The 27,500-nt window shown below is 31.5% G+C and overlaps 1 protein-coding gene across 2 annotated transcripts in view; it reads right to left on the bottom strand.

Moving 5' to 3' along the window:
* zmp:0000001167 (protein phosphatase 1 regulatory subunit 12A) overlaps positions 1 to 26,529 on the bottom strand; it is a 36,578-nt gene extending 10,049 nt beyond the window's left edge. The window contains exons 1-13 of one of the 2 annotated variants that reach the window (XM_051099108.1): positions 26,192 to 26,529; positions 13,498 to 13,628; positions 13,215 to 13,333; positions 10,031 to 10,187; positions 9,746 to 9,890; positions 9,500 to 9,574; positions 5,635 to 5,717; positions 5,224 to 5,417; positions 5,041 to 5,144; positions 3,566 to 3,763; positions 1,470 to 1,558; positions 1,207 to 1,392; positions 1,036 to 1,131 (exon numbers count right to left, since the gene is read on the bottom strand). In XM_051099108.1, coding sequence (XP_050955065.1) covers positions 1,036 to 1,131; positions 1,207 to 1,392; positions 1,470 to 1,558; positions 3,566 to 3,763; positions 5,041 to 5,144; positions 5,224 to 5,417; positions 5,635 to 5,717; positions 9,500 to 9,574; positions 9,746 to 9,890; positions 10,031 to 10,187; positions 13,215 to 13,333; positions 13,498 to 13,628; positions 26,192 to 26,467 — 1,853 coding nt within the window. In that variant the 5' untranslated portion in view covers positions 26,468 to 26,529. Of the gene's footprint in view, positions 1 to 1,035; positions 1,132 to 1,206; positions 1,393 to 1,469; positions 1,559 to 3,565; positions 3,764 to 5,040; positions 5,145 to 5,223; positions 5,418 to 5,634; positions 5,718 to 9,499; positions 9,575 to 9,745; positions 9,891 to 10,030; positions 10,188 to 13,214; positions 13,334 to 13,497; positions 13,629 to 21,072; positions 21,175 to 26,191 lie in introns of those variants that run through there. The other variant, XM_051099110.1, reaches the window with a different exon arrangement.
* Positions 26,530 to 27,500: the final 971 nt, after the last annotated feature.

The following is a 27,500-nucleotide window of genomic DNA, read 5'->3' on the forward strand; positions in this document are numbered from 1 at the left end:
CTTCAGTATTAGTTGCCAAATCAATGTACACACACACACACACACACACATATATATATATATATATAAAAATAATGTATGTATGTATATATATATATATATATCTTTTTTTTTTATATAATCTTTTTTTTTTAACATTTTTAATTTGTTTTATTTTTTTAACTCTTAAACTGGTTACTGTTATTTAATTTAATTGAAATGAAATTTTAATTCAATTTTAATTTATTTAAAATTAAATCATTATATATATAAAAAATAAAACAACAATGTTTTATTAATTACTGTGAGTTAATTTTTTTCAATATTTTCATTTTTTTTCTATTTTTTTTTTCCCGGTATTTCTATTTCATTTAGTTGAAATAGAAATATTTTAAAAAGGTTTTATTTTATTTTATTTTAAACTGACTATTATTATAAATTACTATTAAATGTAGATAGCTTAAATTTAATTTAATTAAAATGAAATAAAACATAAATATAAAATAAATTATAAATATTTATAATTTAATATTTTATAGAATATAAAATAAAAAATAAAAATAAATATTAAACAAATTGAAATAAATATTTCTACATGTATATATAAATAACATAAATTAATATAAAGTAATGGAAATAAAATAATGAAAATGATCAAATATATATAAGTGCTGTCAACCGCATGCAAAATAAAAGTTTGTGTTTACATAACGTGCATATGCTGAGTATATTTACATGTAAATATAAATACAGACACATACAAGTATATATTTAAGAAATAAATGAAATATATATTTATATATAACAAATCATATATAAATATAAATACATATATACGTGTAAATATTTATATATACATAATATGCACAGCACACACATGTTATGTAAACATAACCTTTTATTTTGGATGTGATTAATCGCGATTAATCGATTTTGGATGCAAAGAAAGTACACAGGTCAAAAGTCATCTCACGTTGGCCTCAGGCTAGTCTGATGTGTTTTTTCCAGCAGGAAAGAGGTTTATTATCTGTCTTGTGAAAATCATCACACACTCACTTGCGTCTCTGTTTGGTCTCTGGCTCGCCTGATGTGGTTGTCGTGGTTACAGAATTCGAGACTGGGTCCTTCTTTTCTGCCTCTTCCTGAGCCGACCTGCGAAAAACACACCAGATCATACGAATGCAAAAGAGACACGGCCAAATCACACACAATCAGAGACACACGCACCTCTGAGCCACTAGATTATTGAGGCGACTCAGTCCAGAGGTTGCCGTGGTTACAGAGGTCACTGAGGGGTCGTCAAGTTTCCTGCCATAAGATGAGCTGCGAGGTAACGAGGGGTTCTGAGCGGACACATCACCGGCGGACTGGCTGTTCAATCGGCGCGTATATGAAGAGCTGCGGCTCAACAAGCTACGAACACACAGGAGGATGGATGAGGTTACAAAATCTCAAAACAGGAAATAGTCTGTGCTTCCTGTGTCTCTCACCTGCTGGAGGTGTCGGGGTTAGTGCTGGTGTCACTGATGCTGAAAAGGCGTCTGGATGGAGTTGGCTGAACACGGGCCAACCTGGGCTCCTGAACACAGGAAATAATAAATAAAATAAATAAATAAAATAAAATAAAATAAAAGAAATGTACACATTAATACACTACCGGTCAAAAGTTTTTGAACAGTAAGATTTTTAATGTTTTTTTTTTTTTTTTTTTTTTTTAATTCTCCTGCCCACCAAGCCTGCATTTAGTTGATCCAAAATACAGCAAAAACAGTACATTTCTAAATATTTTTACCATTTAAAATAACTGTTTTCTAAACTGTTTGCTGAACATTCAGCTCTGATCACAGGAATAAATTAAATTTTAAAGTATATATATATATATATATATATATACACACATACATACATACATATACATACATATATATATATGTGTATGTATATATATATATATATATATATATATATTCAAATAGAAAAGAGTTATTTTAAATAGTAAAAATTTCAAAATTTTACTGCTTTTGCTGTACTTTGGATCAAATAAATGCAGGCTTGATGAGCAGAACAGACTTATTTATATTTAATGCAGTTATCTATTTTGTAATATTAGTTTAACTGTTTTATTGACTTTTTCATTCTAAATAATTAAAAAGCAATTAAGTCACATATTTTAAAAGTTTTTGAAAAACAAAAAATATATGGTCAAAAATACAGTAATTACACTAATATTGTGAAATATTACTATAATTTAAAATAACTGTTTTCTATTAGAATTTTTTAATACTTTTAAAGGTTCCTTAAAAGAAAAAGGGTAAAAAATGCAGTAATATGCAGTAATAAAAACAGTAATATTGTGAAATATTATTATAATTTATACCTTTATATCTATTTTCTATTTGGATTTTTTTTATATTTTTAAAAGTTTTTGAATGAAAAATGGTAAAATATTGGTAAAAAAAAACAAACAAAGTAAAAACAGTAATATTGTGAAATATTATTATAATTTATACCTATATAATTTATACCTTTATATCTACTTTCTATTTGGATTTTTTTATACTTTTAAAAGGTTTTGAACGAAAAATGGTAAAATATTGGTAAAAACAATAATATTGTGAAGTATAACTATAATTCAAAATAACAGTTTTCTATTTGATTTTTTTTTATACTTTAAAAGTTCTTAAAAAAGGAAAAGGATAAACAAATTGGTCAAAAATAGTACAGTACAGTAAAAACTGTAATATTGTGAAATATTAGTATAATTTAAAATAACCATTTACTATTTTAATTTTTGTAAAAAAGGGTAAAATAATGGTCAAAATACAGTAAATACAGTAATATTGTGAAATACTGCTGTAATTTAAAATAACCATTTTCTATTTTAATTTAAAAAGGGGGGTAAAAAATGGTCAAAATACAGTAAAAACAGTAATATTGTAAAATATTACTACAATTTAAAATAACCATTTTCTATTTTTTTTTTTAAAGGGTAAAAAAAATGGTCAAAATATAGTAAAAACAGTAATATTGTAAAATATTACTATAATTCAAAATAACTGTTTTCTATTTTAATATATTTTAAATATAATTTATTCCTGTGACGCAAAGCTGAATTTTCATCATCGTTAATCCAGTCTTCAGTGTCAGTTCAGTTTGCAATTTTTTGCACTTTTAATACTTGCAGGCCTCAAAAGTATTAGAACAGCATTTATCTGAAATTTGAAACACTATAAATCTCTCTACTGTCACTTTTGATCACTTTAATGCATTGTTGCTTAGAAACAGTTTTTATTTTTTTAATCTTACAAAAGTGTATATGACATATTTATCTTGTTATATATTTTGGTTTGCATTCAAGTTCCAAATAAAAAGGTACAACAATTTGTCATTTTTTTTAATTCAGTGAACTGTCCAACAATAGGCCTTACCACATGGTTATTTAATATATAAATCATCTTTTTGTTGGATTCTCCATTTGTTGATATAATTACAGTGACAGATCATTTCTGTGATTTAATGTCAAGATTTTGGTCATACTGTCCACTCATACAGTGCATACAGTATCTATATAGTATATATGTGTTACCTTATTGTCAGATTCAGAGCTCAGTCTGGGACTGGATGCAGAGCGTGTCATTCCCAGTTTAGTTTCGGCGTCCTTGAGGGCCTCGCTGACTGGATCAGAGGCCCCGGCCGAGCCCAGTGTCACAGAACTTCCTGCTTTACGCAAAGACGTTCTCCAGGAACCTGGAGCCTCTGTCACCGAGGTCCGGACGGGTTCGGCCTACAAGCAGAACGCACACCATTATATTATATTACATTACATCACATTACATTATATATTTGAAAATACATTCAAATACTGTACATATCAATTTACCTATTATTATTATTAGGGGCTGGGTGGTTGTTATTTTATAAGCTTAATATAGTTATATAAGTCTTATAAGGCTTATTATAGTTAATGAAAAAAAAAAAAAAAAAAAAACAAATTCTAAATAAAAAAATTTTTCAGGTAGTTGCCAAAGCCGCTTTTCTCATTTTCATTTAGTTTAACTTGAACTAAAATATAACTAAAAACTAAAACAAAAATTCTTAAAAACTATATAGACATATTAAAAACTAATAAAAAAAAAGACTAAAACTAAAACTTTAGTTGAAATTAAAGTAAAAATTGAAACAATTTTAAAACAAAAACATTCAAAATAAAGAAAGAAAAATTATAATAGTATCTAAAGAATGATATAAAGATTACATTTTATTATACTATGGTATATGTATTATATTACCTTGAAGGCTTAATATAGTTATATAAGTCTTACAAGGCTTATTATAGTTAATTAAAAGTAAAACAAAAAAATATTTTCATAATAATTAAATTAATAAATTAATTACACTTTTTTCCAGATCAAATCAAAGCAGCATTTCACATTTCATTTTCATTTAGCTTAACTTGATGAACTAAAATAAAGTTAAAACTGCAAAAAAAATTAATAAAAACTACACAGATATGTAGAAACTAAGATATATAGAAACCAGATATAGTTAAAAAAAAAAAAAAAAAAAAAAAAAAAAAGACCACTAACAAAATTACTAAAACTTCAGTTAAAATTAACAATACTATTACAATATTATTATTAAAATATATATATTGAAAAAAATATATTTCTTTTACTCCAAAAATAAATAAAACCATTATAATTTTTAAATATAGCTACAGCTATATTACAATGATTGGGTTTTATTACTAAAAATGTTATTATTATCAGCCACTCAAATTATAATTTTTGTCTGCTGAATTGGCCTTTAGTTTATGATTCATTACTATTTTAGCATATATTATCACTCTGTACTACAGAGGGAAAAAAAAAAAAAATCAACATCAATAAGTTCATATGGAAAGCCAGAAATTTGTCAAATTGTTTTGGACATTCAAGCTCTAAAGAAAAAAAAAATAAAAATAAAATAAAATAATTATAAAATAAAATAAAATAAAATCTGACTTTTCAGAAAACTGAATGCTTTGAGCAAGTTTTTAGACATCATCAGTTGTCTGGTCACCTTTTTAACCTGGTTAAGGGCAGTGTTGGTCACAGAGCTTGCTACGGACGCTGCATTTCGTTTGTTGTTCAAGTTGTTGATCATTTCTCGAGTTTTGGCTTTTTCTAAAAAGATACAGATAAAATCATCAGTTAGCTAATGTGATTTTTGATTTCTAGAAAAAAATGGGCGGGGTTTGGTCACCTGACTCTGCGTCACTTTCTGATTCGCTCTCTTCCTCTGAACTGGAGCTGCTGGAGGGTTTGGATTGGCCTGCTGTGCGCGTCGACTCGTCTTCATCCTCTTCTGTGGGCGGAGTCTGGAGTGTGGGCGGAGCATGTTTCTCTCGCTCATGCAGAGTGATCTTCTCTTTACTGCTCATACGAGAGATGGACGTCCTGTAAGGGACATAAAAATCAACAAATCAGTGACAGCTCAGAATATGTCATGTTATATAACTAGGGCTGAGCGAAAAATCCAATATTTATTAATGAATCAGTTTTTGATTCAAAACTCTGATTTAATGATTTGCTTCATTACTAAAAAAAAATCTGGGTTTTCTGGGTTTTGTCACACAGGAAGTGATACGTAATGGGACACCGTATGTGACGTTACCTGCGAGGGCGAGCTGGCGCCATGGAAACAGGTGGGCTGGTCTCAATGACGGGCGTCTGGATCTTCTGTTTCTCTGAACGCATCTTCAGGAGATAAAAACATCAACAACAGCTCTTGACAACTCATCATTAATTCAACCATAACTATCCCTCATCTTTTTATTTTAGCATAAATAAAGGTAAATCTGACAGAAAGAGTCAAGAATGTCATATCAAATATCAAGTCATATATCAACACAAAATCAAAAGGAAAAAAAATTCTGCCTAAAGCAAATTTACATTTCTACTTTTATATATTCAAATATTTTATTATTATTATTAATAATAATAGTATATTTATTACAGTGCTAGTTTGCATTTTATTTCTTCAGTATTTAATTTATAATTTCTCATATTTTTACAATGCAATTCATTAATTCGATGATGATTATCTCACTGTAAAGTCATATATCACCACAAAACCAAAATGCCTTTTTACATTTATATATTAATAATATTAATGATAATAATAATAAATATTATTATTATTATTAGTATTAGTATTATTATTATTGTTATTATTATTATATTTGAATTTATAATGATAATATGCATACACATATATATTTCTCATTTTCAACATTTCTCTGTACTTGATCTACCAAAATAATTAAAGGTAAAGTGAAATAAAAAGTAATAAAAATAAATCAATAAATTAATTTAATTATTTATTTAATTTTATTTAAGTTAAAAATAAAATAAAAATTTGTGTATTTTAATACAAAAACATTCAAAATATTAACAAAAACTATACTTCTACTAAAAAAAACACTGCTTATATTATATTATATTATATTATATTATATTACATTACATTACATTACATTACATTACATTACATTCTATTTACACAATATATTTTTTCAATCCAAAATTTAAGTAAAATCATTACAATTTTTAAATATAGCCACAGGAATGATTGGGTATTTTTACTGATTATTTTATTACCATCAGCACAATACAAAATCTATTTATTTTACTGTAAATTTCATGGTTCAAATGTTTACAGTAAATTTCACAGGAACTGTCAAAATATGTCAAAGTCACATATCATGACAAAATAAAAAATACATAGATTATATTCTGCATTAAGAAAATGGAGCATAAGTGCATTTTACATGTATATATTAATAATAATAGTAATATTTTATTATTATTTGAAAAAATATATATAATCTCAATTCTGACCTTGTGAGATTCACTTAAAGGTTAGGATTTTTAACTTCTTTGATAATTAGTATATAATTAGCATAATTAGTATATTCTGCATGAAGAAAATTAATTCTATATCTATCTATCTATCTATCTATCTATTAGGGATGCAACAATACAGTTAGTCCATGGTTCAATACGTATCTCGGTTTTTATCCGCGGTTTTCGGTTCAGTTCGGTTCAGGTTTTTTTTTGCAACAAATTAACAAAATACTCCCTTAAACCTCTATACATTGAAAAAAAGCATGGTTTAGTGTATGTCTGCTTTTTTTTTTTTGAGAGAGAGGTTTTATTTTTTCGATTTTTAAGCAAAATAGAATGGGTTTCATTCAAATTGGACGCTAGAGGGCGCCCTCGTGCAGTAAATCCACATATGCGTCAAAGTAGTAGCGCTGATTACGTTCCGTTCCAGCTTCTCTAATGTGGATAAAGGCATCGCTATTGCGGTGAGTCTGTGACTGGATAAAAAAGATATAACCCTAAACGTTTTGAATGATGAAACGTTAATATATGGTTTATCTGTGTTCTTCAAGCCATCTCGTGTATTCATAAGCTATTGCTAATCTACATACATTGAATATGAGTATAGAATTTATCGTCTGCCTCATTCTGTGGTAAGAATCCACAGCAGATCATATAAGGAAGTTATTTCAAACACTCGACTGATGTTGAGAATTAAAAACAAGTTCTAATGTTTTGTTTTTATAACTCTTGTTGGACAACAGGTTTAGAAAGCCTTATCATTGCATGTCATTAGAAGGGAAGATACTCTGCATGTGTTGCTTTTACAAATATATTCGGGGAAGTGTTTCCTCATTTCAGCACGTGAAATCGCTGGCGCACATACAGCAAATTCCGAGAGAGAAATAAAACAAGGAAGATATTTAAATGCAAAACCGAAAAACCGCAATTCACAAGCGAGTATTGAACCGTGAAGGTCGTACCTACTATCTATCTATCTATCTATCTATCTATCTATCTATATATATATATATATATATATATATTAGGGGTGTAACGGTTCACAAAAATCACGGTTCGGTTCGATACGACACAGTGGTGTCACGGTTTGGTATGTTTTCGATACAGCAAAAAAAAAAAAAAAAAAAAAAACCAGATAATTCCTTTGATTTTTTTCACTTTTTTATTTATTAAAACATCAAAAAAGTATGATCTTGTTTTTTTCATTTACTTTAAACAATGATGGAGCTATTCTTCACCCATCTTCTGGGGTTTCTTTTTAGCAGCATATAAAACAAAACCTCCTTTATAACCAAAACCAAAAAGCTCCTGATAAAAAAAAAATTAATGTAATATTGTAGTAGTTATAAACTAATAGAAAGACGTCCAGCTGTCTGTTATCAGAGCAATCGCTGGTGCTTCGGCCAACTGGTTCTCTATTTGGGCTTTTGTTTTTCTGTACAAAGCAGGAATTTAATAGCCGCTTTTCCACTTCGCTTAACCGTTCCGTTCCGTGCCGATCCGGGCTAGTCAGCACGGATACGGTTTCATTTTCCACTGTGGAGCCGATAACGGAACTCTTTGGAATGTAAATACAAATGCCTTAGTCGTTGCCTTGTTAATGCAATTGTAATATAAACAGAGATATGATCAGATATTTCTGTTTTTGGGACTTCGTTAAATAACAGAAAAAAAGGACACAACTATAAACAACGCAAAAAATAAAATAAACAGAAGGCGACGACAGGTACAACGTTACCAACAAATGCTGAGGGGATATGCATGCCAACGGAGACAAACACAGAAGGTAAAACCTTTCTGAAAACTAACACATTTATTGACAGTATTAATGCATGAGCTATGAATTCCGGGCCGAGAACAGTTTGTAATCGTGCCGTGCCGTACCAGGCTCAGGTGGAAACACAACTGGAACCATACCTGACCGTTATAAGAACCGTTCGGCGCGATAGTAGAAAAGCGGCTATATTACACACTTTATTCTCTTTTATTTTTTTCAAATATAAAAGTATTTTTCTGAATTGTTCGGTTCGTAATGCGTACCGAACCGAAAGCCTCGTACCGAACGGTTCAATACGAATACGCGTATCGTTACACCCCTAATATATATATATATATATATATATATATATATATATATAGGGGTGTAACGATACGCGTATTCGTATACACTTATTATTTATATTATTATTTATATACACTTATTATTTATTTATTTTTTTTCAGTTGTGAGATTCAGTTCTTTAAAATTGCTCACCTGTCAAACCAAGCCGCAACTAGCTATAAAGTAGGACGTGCTTATGCATTAATAGAGCCATTAACGCTGATAAGCTGATATCTCAAACAAGGTCCAACGCATTTTTGACTGTGAAATTCCTAATAAACACACCACTGATGCATTCAACCTTAACTGCACACACTTCCTTGAAAGATCCTCATACCGAATGCAAAGTTCTTTCAAGCACGGACGGAGATGTGTTTAATAATGTCGGCTCCACATAGCAGACAAACGCTGTTGTTTTTGGGACTGTCATGCGGCAAAGCTATCTGCTCATTTGCTCAAAGTGAAAGCGCTCTTTGAACACAAACCAAAGAGGTGATAAGATAGCGGACATATAAACACAAGCAAAACTTACAGCATTCTGCTTCTTCTGCAGTTCTTCCAAATTATCAACGATGTTCTCATCGGCTACGTCGAGTGGAGTTTGGCCCTGTGATACACAAACGCACAATATCTTAAAATTCAATTGATTGTGATTGGTCACATTTACATCCATTTCTTCACTCATTTTATAAGTAGCCATGTACAGGCACCATAACGTACACTCAGCTAGTCATTATTGTAAAATAAACACCTTTAGGATGATAACAGACCAGCGTACCACATTATTGACAGCATTCATGTCACACATGTGTTCAGCCAGAAGATTGCAGGCCTCTTCCTGTCCCCAGTGAGCCGCCGCGTGGAAAGCCGTCCAGCCATCACTGTCCCGACTGTCCACGTCTATCCCACACTTCAACAGCACCCTGGTGAGCAGAAAAACACAAAACCAGTCATAAGTAGCATGGGTATATTTGTAGCAATAGCCAACAAAACATTGCATGGGTCAAAATGATAAATTATTTTATGCCAGAGATTATTAGGATATTGAGTAAATATCACTTACTTTAACACCTCAATGTATCCTTTAGCAGCAGCGACATGCAGCGCCGTGGCCTGAGTGTTCGGATGAGGCACCAGAGAGCCACTTCCTGCCAACACGGCCATGGCATCCTGGAGCATCACTCTCTCTTCCTCTCTCCTGGCTTGATCCACATCAATGCCTGAAAAATTATTCAAAAGTCATAAAATTCAAAGAAAGTTTCAGTATATGACACATAACAGGTGGTTTAAGGAACAATGATGTTTAAAAAGTCTCTGTTTGGTTCTTCACGGAAACAGATTTGGAGAAATGCAGCATTGCATCACTTGCTCACCAACGCATCCTCTACAGTGAATGGGTGCCGTCAAAATGAGAGTCCAAACAGCTGATAAACACATCACAATAATCCACAACCAATCCAGTACATCAATTAACATCTTGTGAAGTAAAAAGCTGCATGTTTGTAAGAAGCAAATTCACCATTAAGATGTTTTAACTTCAAATTGTCACTTTCAGCCAAAAGTCCATAATCCATAATAATACTTCCTCCAGTAAAAAAAAAGTCCATCTCATGTTGTCTTGTCACATCAAAATCCACCCACATATTTGTTAAGAACTATTTTGGCTTGTAAACAGTGCATATTTCTTTCCTGATTCAGATAAGATGGCTTTTTTACTGGAGGAAGCAAAGTTATGGATAGAGAACTCACATTTTAGCAACGGTTTGAAGTTAAAATGTGTTGTTCAAGGATTTTTTTTCTTACAAACACTAATTTTTGCTTCACAAGATGTTAACCAATGAACTGGAGTGGTGTGGATTACTTGTGGATTACTGTGATGTTTTTATCAGCTGTCTGGATTCTCATTCTGACGGCACCCATTCACATCCATTGGTGAGCAAGTGATGTAATGCTACATTTCTCCAAATCTGATGAAGAAATAAACTCATCTACATCTTGGATGGCCTGAGGGGGAGTACATTCAAACAAGATGACATTTTCACTGAAGAAAGCCATATTATGGATTACGAAGTCACATTTTGGCCAGAAGCAACAACTTAAAGTTAAAACATTTTAACGATGGATTTGTTTCTTACAAACACGCAGCTTTTCATCTACCAAGATGTTAACTGATGAACTAGAGTGGTTGGATTATTGTGATGTTTTAATCAGTTGTTTGGGCTCTCATTCTGATGGCACCCATTCACATCCATTGGTGAGCAAGTGATGCAATGCTAAATTTTCCAAATCTGATGAAGAAATAAACTCATCTACATTTTGGATGGCTTATGGGTGAGTACATTCAACCAAGACGACTTTTTCACTGGAGAAAGCGATATTGTAGATTACGGAGTCATATTTTGGCCAGAAGAGACCATTTAAAGTTAAAACGTTTTAATGATGGATTTGTTTCTTACAAACACGTAGCTTTTAATCTACCAAAATGTTAACTGATGGACTAGAGTGGTGTGGATTATTGTCATGTTTTTATCAGTTGTTTGGACTCTCATTCTGACGGCACCCATTCACATCCATTGGTGAGCAAGTGATGCAACGCTACATTTCTCCAAATCCGAAAAATGAAGAAACAAACTCATCTACATCTTGGATGGCCTCAGGATGAGTAAATTATTAGCACATTTTCACCTTTGGGTGAACTATTCCTTCCAGGACACAAAGACACACCCACATCCACAAAACCAATCACATCTAATGAGCTGCAGGAGGAAGTTTATAAAATCCTTGCGCAGCTCCAGTGTTTTTAATTAAGTTTTTGATGTGGGAAATTCACATGCTGTTACTGTTAAAACCAAACATCCTATAAACACGCACACACATCTACAATGAGCTTCTGTAAGCGCTTGTGTGTCAACTAAGGTTTTAATGGGATCAAGCACAGCAGGTCACGATCAGACAGATGGAGAGTTTAAGAAAATTCTTTAAAGGAATGTCGCAGTTTGATATCTGAATTATAAAGAAATTATATTTTTGCACAAAAAAAAGTAGTAGTTTTTAAGTAGTTTTTTGTTTGTTTTTTTATCAGAAAATTGTTTATGAACACAATTATGCAGTCGGTAAAGTTTAGCATGAATGACTGACAGAAGAGTAGGCCGTCCTTTACTGTCAGGATAAATTAATGCTACGCAGAAAATGCAGTGTGCAGCATCATTACTCCAGTCTTCAGTGTCACGTGATCCTTCAGAAATCATTCTAATATGCTGATATTGCTGGTCAAGAAACATTTATTATTATCAATATTTAAAACAGCTGACAGTACATTACTTTCAGGATTCTTTGATGAATAGAAAGATCCAAAGATCAGCATTTATCTGAAATAAAATGCTTTTGTAACATACTATACTATACCATTCAAAAGCTTGGAGTCAATATAATGTTTTTATTTTTTAGGAAAAGAAATGATAGAAATGAATGTTTTTATTGATAAAAAGTGATGATAAAGACATTTATAGTGTTACAATAGATTTCTATTTCAAATAAATGCTGTTCTTTTGAACTTTTTATTCATCAAAGAAACCTGAAAAAAAAAAAATCTGTTTTCAACTTAATAATAATAAATGTTTTTGAGCAGCAAATCAGAATATTAGAATGATTTCCAAAGAATCATGTGACTGGAGTAATGAAGATAAAAATTCAGCTTCGAAATCACAGGAATAAATTAATTAATTTTAAAAAACATTAAAATAGAAAACAGTTATTTTAAACAGTAAAAATATTTCATAACCGCTACTGTTTTTGCTGTACTTCAGATCAAATAAATACAGGCTTGGTGAACAGAAGAGACTTCTTTAAAAAAAACAAAAAAACATTAAAAATCTTACTATTCAAAAACTTTTGACTGGTAGTGTATATACTATTATAGTATTCATTAATATCTTGAAGTAGCATTTATTGTAATATTTCAATATAATATTTAATTTTAGTCATTTTGTTAGGTGCTCTTGTCTTTTCTTTTCTTTTTTTTTTTTTTTTTTTAAATATTTCTATTTAGCTTTAACATATTTATTTCAGCTAGTTGCCAAGGAATCCTTTTTTATTATCATTTAAGTTTTTTAGGTTTACATTTTCATGTTTATTTTATTTACAATTTTTTAAATAGCTTTAATGGCAATGTCTCTGTCTTTTTACAGTCTCAAATTCCCCCTTTCACTCCGTCATCTTTCTCTTCCTCTAGGTTTTGAATCTCTCACCCTGTTTTTTAATCTCTCCTTTAAGCAACCTCCCCATGGCGTCCTCAGTGGCGACGTCCACAGGAAGTTCACCCTCGCTGTTCACGGCTCCCACATGAGCGCCGTGTTCGATCAAGTACCTGCAACAGTTAAGAAGAAAACAAAAATGACATTGTTGCAATGGTAAACTTCGAACAGTCATGACTCTACTTCCAGAAGATTCCAATAGAATCTGACTAAAGATTAAAGCACACAGAACATAAACATTCCATATTATCAGTACTCTAAATCAAGAGTTACTGACTTTGCGATCTGGATGAAGCCGCAGGAGGCCGCGGCGTGGAGGGGCGTCCAGCCCTCATTGTCTCCTCTGTTCACGTCACTGCCGCTCTCCACCAGAAACTGAACCATATCTGCGTTTTCATCAATACAGGCCTGAGGACAGAACGAGAAAATGAGTTTAATCAATGTAAATATGAATAATAACAAAGATTAACTCTATAAAATAACTGTTCTGGCTGAAAATGACATGGTTATGTAAGTTTACCACTCAGATTCTCTTGTGAAAAAATGTAAAAATGTAAAAAATTTATGTTAAGGCTAATAATAAATCTGATAAAAACACTTTGTTTGGAAAAACACATTCTCAATACTAAAATCAACATCAGTTTTTGTATTGTTTCAGTCGTAGTTAACTATAATAACCTTATTACATCCCTACTAATAAATCATTCATCTTCAAGTCTGTACATGTATTTTTCAAGCATAAGACACTGCCCTTAACCTTTGACCTTAGATTACGCATAACGTGTAAATGAATGAGCACAAAGTGATGCATCACTCTTATCAGCTGAGTACTCGGTTTGAATAACTCTATTGACAATTATCATGACTTTGCTAGTGACGTCAATCTTTACAACACCACTGGTGCCAGTGTCATGTTGCATCATGGGAAATATGTTTTTATGTCCCTAGAGTTTCAGTCAAACACAGCTGCCATTGGCTGCAGGCAAAACAATAATTAGTCAGTGAAGCGTTTACATGATGGATGTGTTACTGTACACATACTGTACATGTGCAGGTTGTAATCAGCGATGAGCAGTAACGTCCTAAAAGCAGCAGCAGTAATGACTCAACTACATTTTTTACTAGTAGCTCATGTGTTTTCAAAATACTGTAGCTTTTCCAATAACAAGCTATTTTGTTAGCAGCGGTGTAGCAGGTCTGAATACTACAACACCATGTTATGACACCAAACTGTATTAGGAAAGCTGAGGTGATGAGTGTACACATTTAGGTTGTCTCTGTCAGTTTTGATTCAATTTACAAATCAGTTCATTTCAATGAAAAATTTAAATTGAAATGAAATGAGTAAAATTCTCCTAAATTGTCCAAAATGAGTCCAAAATGTCCGAATCCATGTCAAATTTGAGAAAAAGTCCATCTGAGTCAGAGTTTAATCATAATTGTAGTCTTAAGTACACCAACTTTACTAGTGATTATGAATACGCTCAAAGTTTTATGAAATAAATGAAGTTGTTTAGATTGTTGTATTTGGTGCTAATTTTTCTGTTCAAGTTTAGTGCAGTCAACCTAAGTAACTAAGTAATGTAAGTAAGGGAGTAAGTAAATCAAGTAATTGAATGGTAAACTGACCCGAGTTAGTAAGTAAAGTAACTAAGTAATGTAAGTCAAATATCTAAGTAAGGTAAGTAACTAAGTAAAGAAAGTGACTAAGTAAATTTAGTAACTGAATGGTAAACTAGCCGGAGTTAGTCAAGTAACTAAGTAAGGTAAGTAACCTAAGTAACTAAGTAAGCAAAGTAAGTGAGTAAGTAAAATAAGTAACTGGCCTGAGTTAGTAAGAAAAGTAATGTAAGTAAGTAAAGTAAGTAACTGAATGGTAAACTGACCTGAATTAGTAAGTAAAGTAACTAAGTAAGGTACGTAACCCAAGTAACTAAGTAAGCAAAGTAAGTGAGTAAGTAAAATAAGTAACTGGCCTGAGTAAGTAAAGTAACTAAGTAAAGTAAGTAACTCGACAGTCAACCTGACCTGAGTTAGTAAAGTAAAAGTAACTAAGTAAAGTAAGTAACTGAACAGTCAACCTAAACAGAGTTAATAAGTAAAGTAACTAAGTAACTAAGTATATAAAGTAAGTAACTGAACAGTCAACCTGAACTGAGTTAGTAAGTAAACTATTTAACTACATATATGAACAGTCAACCTGACCTCAGTTAGTAAGTAAAGTAATTAAGTAAGCAAAGTAAGTAACTGAACAGTCAACCTGACTTGAGTTAATAAAGCAAGTAATATAACTAACTTAACAGTTAGTAAGTAAAGTAACTAAGTAACTAAGTAAAGTAACTGAACAATGAGTAAGTAAAGTAACTAAGTAACTAATAAAATAAAGTAAGAAACTGACCAGTCAGACCTGAGTTAGTAATGTAACTAAGTAAAGTACAGGCATGAAAATGGGTCAGGGGTGAAAAAGGTGAGAAGGGTGCTCGAGGGGTGATGTGGCCTCTGATGAGGCCGGGAGGTGGGGGGACTCCCACAGAATAAATATTACGGCCTCATTAGGGGACATGCTGTAACTTAACTTATTTATTCTTCCATCATGATTGACAGCCAAGTTTTTTGTTTGTTTGTTTTTTTGGGCAAAGAAATCAACCTAATAAGTGTTTTCTACCATTATCGAAAAACATACCATCAACCACAAATGCTATTTGCTATTAATTTTACAGTAGCCAAATAAGTTGAATGGAGTAATAAGCCAAGCACAGGTTCTGAAAAAATACTGTATTGACATTTGTCTAAAGACATATGAAATAGAGCTGCATCGTTCTGCCCTAACACACGCATACTGCAAAAATAATGTTTGTATTAGTGTTAACGATACTTTAGCATTAAATGTAACTTACTCTCTTAAGGGTACGTTCACATGAAGCATCTAAAAACGCGTGGAAAACGCGAGGCGCATCACTTCCTCCACCAATTTCAAAGCACTTGGGCGTTTGCGCTTCTGTAGCGTCTGCTGTTACTAGGCAACCATGAAGGCGCTGTCAGTTACAAAAACATTTCTGCTTTGGATTTTAAACTGCGCGGCTCCATTGAAAATACGATTTGAAATGGCTCAAATCCACTTTATATTAAGTTTTAATTAATCAATAAATACCATCCAAGACCCCACCCCCACCCCCACCCCCTCAAAAAGAATTTCTCATCGGATTTACACGATTCACGTGGGTCACCTGTTTTGGCTTCAAAACGGCGAATTTCGCCGAAAGGTGAGGGATTTTCATGCCTGAAAGTAAATAACTGAACATTCAACCTGACATGAGTTAGTAAAGTAACCAAGTAACTAAGTAAAGTAACTGAACAGTCAACCTGACCTGAGTTAGTAAGTAAACTATTTAACTAAGTATTTGAAGTCAACCTGACCTGAGTTAGTAAAGTAACTAAATAATTAAGTAACTGAACAGTCAACCTGAACTGAGTAAGTAAGTAAAGTAACTAAGTAACTAAGTAAAGTAACTGCAGTCAACCTGACTTGAGTTAGTAAAGCAAGTAATATAACTAAGTAACTGAACAGTTAGTAAATAAAGTAACCGAGTAGCCAAGTAAAATAACTGAATAGTCAACCTGACCTGAGTTAGTAAGTAAAGTAACTAAGTAACTAATGAATGAAAGTAACAAACGTAACAGTCAGACCTGAGTTAGTAATGGAACTAAGTAAAGTAAGTAACTGAACAGTCAACCTGACCTGAGTAAGTAAACTAACCAAGTAACTAAGTAAAGTAACTGAATAGTCAACCTGACCTGAGTAAGTTAAATAACTACGTAACTAATTAAATAAACTGAACAGTCAGACCTGAATTAGTAATGTAACCCAGTAAGTAAAGTAAATAACTGAACAGTCAACCTGACATGAGTTAGTAAATACGTAAGTAAAGTAACTGAACAGTCAACTTGACCTGAGTTAGTAAGTAAAGTTACTAAGTAAAGTTAAGTAATTAACTGGACAGCCAGTCTGACCTGAGTCAATAAAGTAATTAAAGTCAGCTGAATTTATTAAAGAAGTACATTAACTAAGTAGGTTGAATTTATTAACTAAGTAAAGTAAATTATGTCAGCAAGTTAAGCAAGTAATGCAAGGTAAATGAATGAAGAAATAAAGAACCATTAAACCATTCAAATATTAGATTTTTTTGATAGTAAAGACATTCATAAAATTACAAAAGATTCAAGCAAATGCTGTTCTTTTGGGGAAAAAACAACAATGTATCACTGTTTCCACAAAAATATTCAGCAGCTATTTTCAATAAGCAGCAAATCAGCATATCTGAATGATTTTTGAAGGACCACGTTACACTGAAGACTGGAGCAATGATGCTGAAAAATCAGCTTCGATCACTGAAATAAATTACATTTTAAAAATCAAAATAGAAATCAGTTCACATTTAACAACATTGTTTTACTGTATTTTCCAGCACATAAATGCAGCCTTGGTGAGCAGAAGAGACTTCATTCAAGCTTTTGAATCGTAGTGTATAAAGTTACTAACCAGAAGTAGCCATCAACATTCCAGCTATTTAAGAGGCCACATTTTAATTGTATTGTTATTTATATTAACTACCATATTTATAATTTATGATATCTATGTAACTAAAACACTGTTTGTTAGTACGTTGTAGCACAGCTTTCGCATTGTTAATCTACTTTAAATCAAGTAAATTGTCAAACATGTCTGTAAGAAGCACCAAGCATTATGCTAGTGCAAACAGCAGACAGGCCACATGCTACAGTGATTTAACCACTGATAAAACATGTGACGCCAAGAGGTTTGCAAAAGGAAAAAAAGGCCTAAAAGGCAAAACGAGCAGCTCCCAGAGGAGTGCCTATAGAAATTTCCACGTACGCTGCACTCGCTCTGCTCTCTGTGTGCAGGAGAACAGAAGGCTGCTCTGTTTATGACCCCTTCCTCATTGTGTGTGTTTGTGTGGGTTTCTGAGGAACACTGGGAACCTTCTGTATGGAGAAGGTGTGAAGTTCTCGACGGGGTCACTGATTGAGTGTATGTATGTATGTGTGTGTGTGTGTGTGTCTGTGTGTGAGTCAGAGAGCGACTGGCCTTTGCCTATGACAACAGCCGCTTGTACTGCATGAAGAATGTTTTCCATGCGCTCACTGGAGAACGACAGAGAGAGAAAGCCTTTGGATGGAAGGCATGGAAAAACTCAAAGAGCACTGACTATATTTAATTCCCGTTACCGAGCAACAACGGGACAACAGGACAGAGATCATGATGAGCAGCAACAGAGCATCACCACACGTGCAATGATTTTTAAAATAAATACTTACTGTAAATATGAATGTGAATAGGGTAATTATAGTTAACAGAAACTGACAGGATTTTCATTACTTGAAATAAAATAAAAATGTTGACCGAAATACTTTTTTTTTTTTTTTTAAAAACTTTATTTTCTCTTTTTATTTTTAAAAAGTGTTTTTTTATTTATTAAAATAACTAACTGCAATTAAAATGTAATAATTATATAGACATAAATATATTTTAAAAACAAAAACAACTAAATTACTAAAACTAATTACTAAAAACTGATTCAAAATATTAAACACTATAACGATACTATAGGTGTAGCACAATATTACAGGATAAATTAAACGTTATATTTCAGGATAAATTAAACCATTTTTTTTATATTATTGGACAAAAAGTGTGCATTTTTAATATCTACCATTTACTGGTCAGAAGCTATAATATGAAAATAACTACTTACTTGTCAATAAAAACTGATATATTTTTGCATTCATACTAACAGGAATATCAATATGAAAAATATAAATACAAATAATAATTATTAATATAACTAAAAATATAATACAAGCAGTGACACAGCATCATCAGACATGCAACAATTATTCAAATAAATGCGCATATAAATATGAAAATGATTGTAATAGGGTCATTATGGTTAATAAAAACTGAAACCATTTTCATTACTTGAAATAAAATAAAAATGATTATTAAAATATAAAAATATTTTTTAAACCTTATTTTTACTTTTTATTAAAACAAGTTTTTATTTTTATTTACTAAAATAACTAATTGCAATAAAAAAATGTACTAAAAACTATATGGACAAATAAATGTTTAAAAACTACTAAAAATTAAAAACATAAAATGACAAAATATGGAAAATATAAAAGAAAAACTGATTAAAAATATTAAGAAACACTATAATGATACTAAAATATATTTAACTTGAAAGGTGTAGCACAAGACTACATGATAAATTTAACCCTTTATTTATTTATTTTAATATTTATTTTTGGACAAAAATAAATACATTTTTAATATCTACCATTTATTGGTCAGAAGGTATATCACTTATCAATAAAAACATATTTTTGCATCCCTACTAAAAGGAATATCAATACGAAAATATAAATACAAATAACAAGAATTAATATAACTAAATAAAATATAATACAAGCAGTGACAAAGCATCATCAAACATGCAACAACTATTTAAATAAATACATACTATAAATATGAAACTGAATGTACTGGAGTAATTATGGTTAAAAAAAAATAAAAATGAAAAACAAAGTTAAAAATAAAAGTAAAAACTTTATTTTTGCTTTTTTATTAAAAACAAGTTTTTGTTTTTTATTTACTAAAATAACAAATAATTGTAATAAAAAATTTATAAAAACTTTACAGACATAAATATATATATATATAAAAAATAAAAACTGATTGAAAATATTAAGAAACACTAAAATATGTATAACTTTAAAGGTGTAGCGTAATTTTTTTATATCTACCATTAATTGGTCAGAAGCTATAATATGGATAAAACACATTCATATTATCATCAATAAAAACATATTTTGCATCCATTTTAACAGGAATATAAATATAAAAAATTTTTTATACAGATAATAATAATTAATATACCTAAATAAAATATAATATGAACAGCGAAAGTGCAACATCACACATGCAACAATTATTAAAATAAATGCATACTATAAATATGAAAATGAATGTACTAGGGTAATTACAGTTAATTAAAACTGAAACCATTTTCATTACTTGAAATAAAATAAAACTGAAAATATAAAAAAAAAAATTACTTATTAAAAAATTAAAAATACATAAATTACTAAAACTAAAATTAAAGTGAAATGGAAAATATATAAAATAAAAACTAATTAAAAATATTAAGAAAAACTATTTTAATTATACAGAAGAAATTATACATTTTAAGGCATAGAACTAAATTACAGGACAGATTTAACCCTTTATTTATTTATTTGTTTGTTTGGAAAAAAAAGTGCACATTTTTAATATCTACCATTTATTGGTCAGAAGCTATAAAATGAAAATAATTATTTACTTATCAATAAAAACTTATATAGTTTTGCATCTATGCTAAATGACAAATATAAATATAAATAATAATAATTAATATAACTATAATAATTATAATAAATATATAATATTAAATAAATATAATAAATATATAATAAATAATAAATATAATATTAGTAATATAATTAAACTAGAAAGATCAGAATTTAGGACCAGAACTCTTCATTTTATAAATATGAAAATGCATATGAACCAGGACAAGCAGCATCCAGACTTTCCAAAATGTAGTATGTGACATTTATTAATATGGAAATTCAACTGGTTATGTAAGTGTTTTAGTATACATTACACGTTTTCATTAAACAAAGCACAAACCTGGCACAAAAACCCTATACTTTTCATAAATTATGACACATTTTGAAAATACTAACAACTGCATTGCTGAAATAATGCAAAATATAAATGCCAAGGACTGACTCAGGCTGGTCTTTCTTCTGATCTGCTGCTCACAATCCTCCGTCCTGCCCGTCCTTCTGTGTACCGAACGGCTGTTTACTTTAGGACCATTAGAAGGTAAACCATCGCTGTAACTCTATCTGCGACGGAGGGGATGTGTTTGTGTGTCTGTGTGTGTGTAGAGGCCAAAACAGTGACTTTGACAGGATATGACACTGATTCTGTCCAGAGCCAAACACACACACACACACACACACACACACACACAACACAGCACGCTGTGTGTTCCCAGGCTAATGTCAGTCAGAGTAACAGTGCAAGTAATCAAGTAACTGTGGTTTCATTTGATTTTATGCTCTCGTAAAATTCTGCATATTCTTGTCATGACAAAACAGAGCACACACACTAAGATACGCTGACAGAAACACACTCAGATTGTGACTACTAGAGTATTTCTGTCATGTCATAAAAGCTAACATAAACATTTAACATTTCTTATAGTTGAAGTGATAAAACCTATAGATCTACAGTATCCATCTACAAAATTTAATTTTATACAATACCAGTAAGATTTTTTAAAAGGTTTTTCTGTTCTGCTCACCAAGCTTGCGTTTGATCCAAAGTGCAGCAAAAACAGTATAATTCTGAAATATTTTTACTATTTAAAATAACTGCTTTCTATTTGAATATTAATAGAATTTTTCTATTAGAAATTAAGAGAAATTAATACTTTTATTAAGCAAGGATGCTTTAAAATTGATCAAAAGTGATGATAAAGACATTTATAATGTTAGAAAAGATTTCCATTTCAGATAAATGCTGTTCTTCTGAACTTTCTATTCATCAAAGAAACCTGAAAAAATTCTATTCAGCTGTTTTCAACATAATAATAATAATAATAATAATAACAATAATAAATGTTTTTTTTAACAGCAAATCAGAATATTACAATGATTTCTGAAGGATCATGTGACTGGAGTAATGATGCTAAAAATTCAGCTTTAAAATCACAAGAATAAATTACATTTTAAAATACATTCAAACAGAAAACTGTTATTTTAAATAATACAAATATTTCAATTTTTTTGCTGTACTTTGGATCAAATAAATGCAGACTTGGTGAGCAAAAGAGACTTCTTTAAAAACCATTAAAAATCGTACTGTTCAAAAACTTCTGACTGGTAATTAAATTACTAAAATTATATACAATGATTACAAATTAACCTTTATATATAAATTAAACAAAAAACCTAAACAAATATTTTTATAATTAATTATTTGTTAATTCATAATTATTTTGGTATATTTACATAGTTAAAATCATTGTAATTCATTAATAATTATTAATTTATAAAAAATAATAAATTAACTGCAGTACAATATAGACTGGCATGACGTATGAATACTTTGCAACATATTTTGTCAATTTTTCTTGCACTATGGAAATAAAAACTTGAGAGAAAACGTGCTTAAGTTGTAAAAATAATGCTAAAAGGTCCTAAAAAAAGGCTCAATTTACATAATTTAACATAGAAATATAATTAAAATGATATGTATGTATTATGTATATATATTATAGCAAACCATTAGCAAAATCTGATTTATTATTGCTAAATAAATAAATAAATAAATGCTACCAAATTGTAATTTTCTATCTCACAATTTAGAGATATAAAGTCTGAATTCTAGGAGAGCAAAAAGTCAGAACTGCAAGACTTAAACTCAAAAAAACATCCTGCAGTTGCATTCTCAGTCATAAATGCCTTTTTTTTTTTTTTTTTTTTTTAATCCTGTGACGGAAATGGGCTTCCATAGAAATATGACTTGAACACATTCCAGGTTCTGCGTTAGATTAAATAAAGCAGGCAAGCACAGGTGACTACATTCATTAAGTAGAGCTCATGTGAGATTCAAAGCCGCTCTTCCACTGAACTTCAGCATACCGGTGAAGCCCTGACATCAAACGACTTCAATCTGAGCTTCCTACAAACGCATTCATGACATCAGCAGAGCGCCAGCCAATAGCTGCTCTCGCTACTGTATCCACATGACCACCAGTCTGCATGAAAAAAAGCATGCACTTCATATTTTTTCAAGCCTAGAGTGGATTTGAGCAAAACCTTCTGCAGTTTTTCTGAGCGTCTCTCCTCAACAGAAGCTTGTTATAATAGATTCAAGACAGACATCCACATAACCTCAAACATACTGTCATTTCTCAGGCTTTTTCCTCATTTAAAGCTCTAGATCAGGATTAGCTGCTTTCTGAGGAGAACCTTACTGTCGAAACAAAAGGCTGAGACAACAATAACCCCTCCTAAACATGTAATTTAAAAAACAAAATGCACAGCTGAGAGGAAGAAAGGGAAAAAAGGCACAAAACAAAACAAACACAGAATGAAAAGGGCCGACGTGAATTCCAGCCATTCTCTGAAGCAGCTCTGAAGATATGAGGAAAGTCTTGCTATGCCAGTTTAGTCTGGATGCTGGTACGGTGGAGTCAGAAGTGGGCAGTAGCCACATTAAACGTGACAGCCGCGACAGGCCCAAGACACTCCCTGGACGTCATTAAAACAACAGCGGCTACGCTGGTACTGCAAGAACCTCTTGCAAACAACTACAGAGAGTCCAGATTCATCTGCGCCACAGGAACACAACTATTCTAGTCCAGAAGCAAAACCACACCACCAAGGCAACCTAACAACTGGCGCTAGCGCAAAACAAGCACCTCTATTATAATAGTATAAAAACACAGAAGAAGTCAGACTTTGGGCCTAAAACAGCCAATGCAAATCTAGACTTTGGGCATTGGGCACATAAAAGTTTGTACAGTTTGCAAGTTTTAAAGTCACTTTAGCTTCGAAGCACCACTTAAAGTATGTTATAATGAACATGCTTATTAGCATGTTTGATACATTGTATATGGATCAGTAATGCTTATTTTTTTAGTCATGATCTATTATGATCAAAAATGTTTACAATTATACGAAAGAAACTTGAATACACCTTTTCTATGACGTGTTTTCATTTGTGAATTTGAGTGACTTTTTTATTTTTTGTGCAGCTTTAGGTTAAAAATGCATGAAAGTCTGTTTATAATAAATAAAAATAAGACAGCAACTTATATTGATAAAATAAAACCGCAACTTAAACACACAACTACGATAAGTAAATTTAAAATTCTGATTTATTTTTTCAGAATTCTGAATTTAAATCTGCCAAAATTCTGTCTTTTTTGGTTTCCATCTCTGAATAAAAAATAAAAAAGGTAATTACAGACATTCTTCTAAGAATTGGGAGTATATGCACTTTATATTAACTGCGAGAAACTCAGAATTGTGAGGTAAAAAGGTCACAATTATCTTTTTTTTTTTTTCATAAAAATGTCTAGGTGGTGAAACTAGCCAAAGATGTCTTATTAAATGAAAACTGGCCTTAGCACAAAACACGACCTCTAAAACTAAGTATGTCCTGCAAATACAGTTTGTGATATTATAATAGTACATAAGCAAAAGTGTCAGACTTTGGGCCTAAACCAGCCAATGAAATTCTACGCTTTGGGCATTTAAAAGTTTGCATGTTAGCATGTTTGATACATTGTATATAGATCAAGAACGATATTTTTTTTTGTCAGAATCTATTATGACCAAAAATACATTTTGAATTATACGAGAGAGGCTTAAATATATCTTTTCTACAACTAACATTTGAGTCAAGTTTTAATTTGTGAATCTGAATGATTTTTTGGTTATTTTTTTGTGAAGCTTTAGGTTAAAAAAAATGTATGAAAACCTCTTTCAACGAGAGAATAAATAAAAATAAGACTGCAACTTAAATCAATAAAATAAAAGCACAACTTAAACACACAACTATGATGAGTAAACTTAGAATCCTGGGGGGAAAAAATCAGAATTTCAGAAAGAAGTAAAAAAACTCAAATTCTGATTTATTTTTTCAGAATTCTGAATTGAAATCACCCAAAATTCTGGTTCTTTTTTGTTTCCATCTCTGAATAAAAAACAAAAACGGTAATTACAACTTTTTATCTCACAATTTTAACTTTTCCCCTCACAATTTAGACTTTCTTCTAAGAACTGGGAGTATACATTTTATATTAATTGTGAGGAACTCAAAATTTTGAGGTTAAAAAAAAAAGTCACAATTATCGTTTTTATGTATTTATTTTCCATAAAAATGTCTAGGTGCTGTAACTATCTCCCAAAATTCACTTTCTTTTTTGTTTACATCTCTAAATTAAACTAAAACGGTAATTACAACTTTTTATCTCACAATTTTGACTTTTTCCCCACAATTGCAAGTTTATATCTTACAATCTTCAGACTTTCTTTTAAGAACTGAGAATACATATTTCATATTAATTGTGAAAAATAAAATCAGAATTGTGAGGTAAAAAGTCACGATTATCTTCTTTCATTTATTTATTTATGTATTTTTCATAAAAGTGTCTAGGTGGTGTAACTGGTCGAAGAATAGCGTCTTATTAAACGAAAACAAAAAAATGTTGTCAGCAGCAGTTTGGATTTTTTTTTAACGTTACGTCTTTCAAAACAAGCACAAATTTTGTTTATTTTGTTGCCTAATCAAAGTCAGTGTGGTGTAACCAACATACAGGAAACTTTTTTTTCCTTGTCATGTGACAATAAACCCCTAAAACAGAAGGACCCCTTTAGTCCATAGTCAAGTTTAAGGATTAACAATATTACATATTATGACTTCTTTATGAAAAGCCATCTTTTGTTTGGGTCAGCTTGGAGTAACCTCTAAAAATACTTCTAGTTTGACTTAAATATGTTTAAAAACAACAATTAAACTGAGTACACACCCATTTGTTTTAGTATTTCACTACTTTTTACTTGATACTTACATCACTGATATTTTAAACGTCTTTTGTGTATTAAATTTGTTTTTCAAAATGTATGAAAAAAACTCAGACATGACATTTCTAAAATTTCATCAACTATAAACTATATATTTAACAGTTTTCCCCTGTTATCATCCAGACATCACTGCTTGTCATCGACCCACAAGTTGAAAACGGCGCCGAGAAAAGTTTGTGAACCTTCGTAAAAGTTTCGAAACCGAGTCAAACTTGAGTGTAAACAATCAGACAAGCTCCGGGTACCTGATGCAGCGCCGTCAGCCCGTCTACATTGGCGTGGTTGATATCTGCTCCCTGTCGCAGGAGCTCCGCCACCTCCTCCCGGTCCCCGGCGGAGCAGGCGGCCATGAACACAGCGCCCTGGGCGAAGCGCACCCTGGCCCGTCGGTTTCCGGGAGCGGAGGACTGGCTCCTCGCCTCCGCCCCGGTCCGGTCCGTCTCAGAGCCCTGCCACCGCTGCAGCTGATCCTGCCTTCGCTGCTTTGCCGCTTCGGACCGGGAACGGTCAGTGGCCGCCATCTTCCTCCCTCGGTCTCTCCCGGGGAGTTTCAGTTCATCAGACAAGTGATGTCCGATTCACGTACGAATCGTTCTGTTGAACCGAATCTTTTAAATGATTCACTCGAACTGATTCGGGTTTGTGAATCATTCGCTGAGGAGGTTCAACAAAACATACAAACTCGCGGTTTCTTAGATAAATCAACTGCTAATGAATCAGAAATCGTTTTTGTTTGTGTTTTTCGCTTTTTCAATTCAAACCAAACTTACATTAAAAGTACCACAAGTCGCCTCCTTTAAAACAATCGAATATTTCGCAAACTAAAGATGAAGATAATCGTATTAACGACATAACGGTATATCAGTAATCGAAAACAGCGGTTTTACAACCAAAAACGTAAGTAATACCTCAAAAAACGTTAGTAATAACGCAACTGGAACGAATCGTTCGAACGAACCGATTCAATAAACGGAATCAGACCTCCCAATGCTATATCAGACCGGAGAGACAGATGAGGAGAGGCGCAACAGGAGAAACAAATCGCGCCCTCTGCCGGGCGCGAAAAGAAAAGCCGCGAAGCGGTGGAGTCGGACGCAACTTCATCAGCCAATAGAAACGCAGGGCCGTGATGACGCAGCAACTCCCACGCACTTGAACTTGACTGTGTATCGGAGCTGAGGCGCTGTGAATAGCGGGTCGCTTTCCTATAAAAGCAGCGCTGTAAAAGTCAAGAAATGTTTGCAAAGGTTCCCCAGACACTTACAGTTTGAAGCAACAATGGAAAATATAAAACCAAAAGAAACGAACACCTAAAAATAACGGCCAAAAAAGGAGAACCTTTTAACCTAGCATGTAAACCTAATTGGATAACAAGATTATTTCGTGATAATATGCTTTAAAAACAATGAATAATCATCATTTTTAAGAGTGTACGTCCTAAATAAACAAGAAACTTGTATTTGAATTGTAAGTCAAAACTTTATTAGTCCTGTTAACATTTAGTTACATTAAAATACTGAGCAGAAATGCAGATTAAGAGGTGTATTTTACCGT

The sequence above is a fragment of the Labeo rohita genome, chromosome 25, assembly GCF_022985175.1.
Source record: "Labeo rohita strain BAU-BD-2019 chromosome 25, IGBB_LRoh.1.0, whole genome shotgun sequence".
Classification (NCBI taxonomy): domain Eukaryota; kingdom Metazoa; phylum Chordata; class Actinopteri; order Cypriniformes; family Cyprinidae; genus Labeo; species Labeo rohita.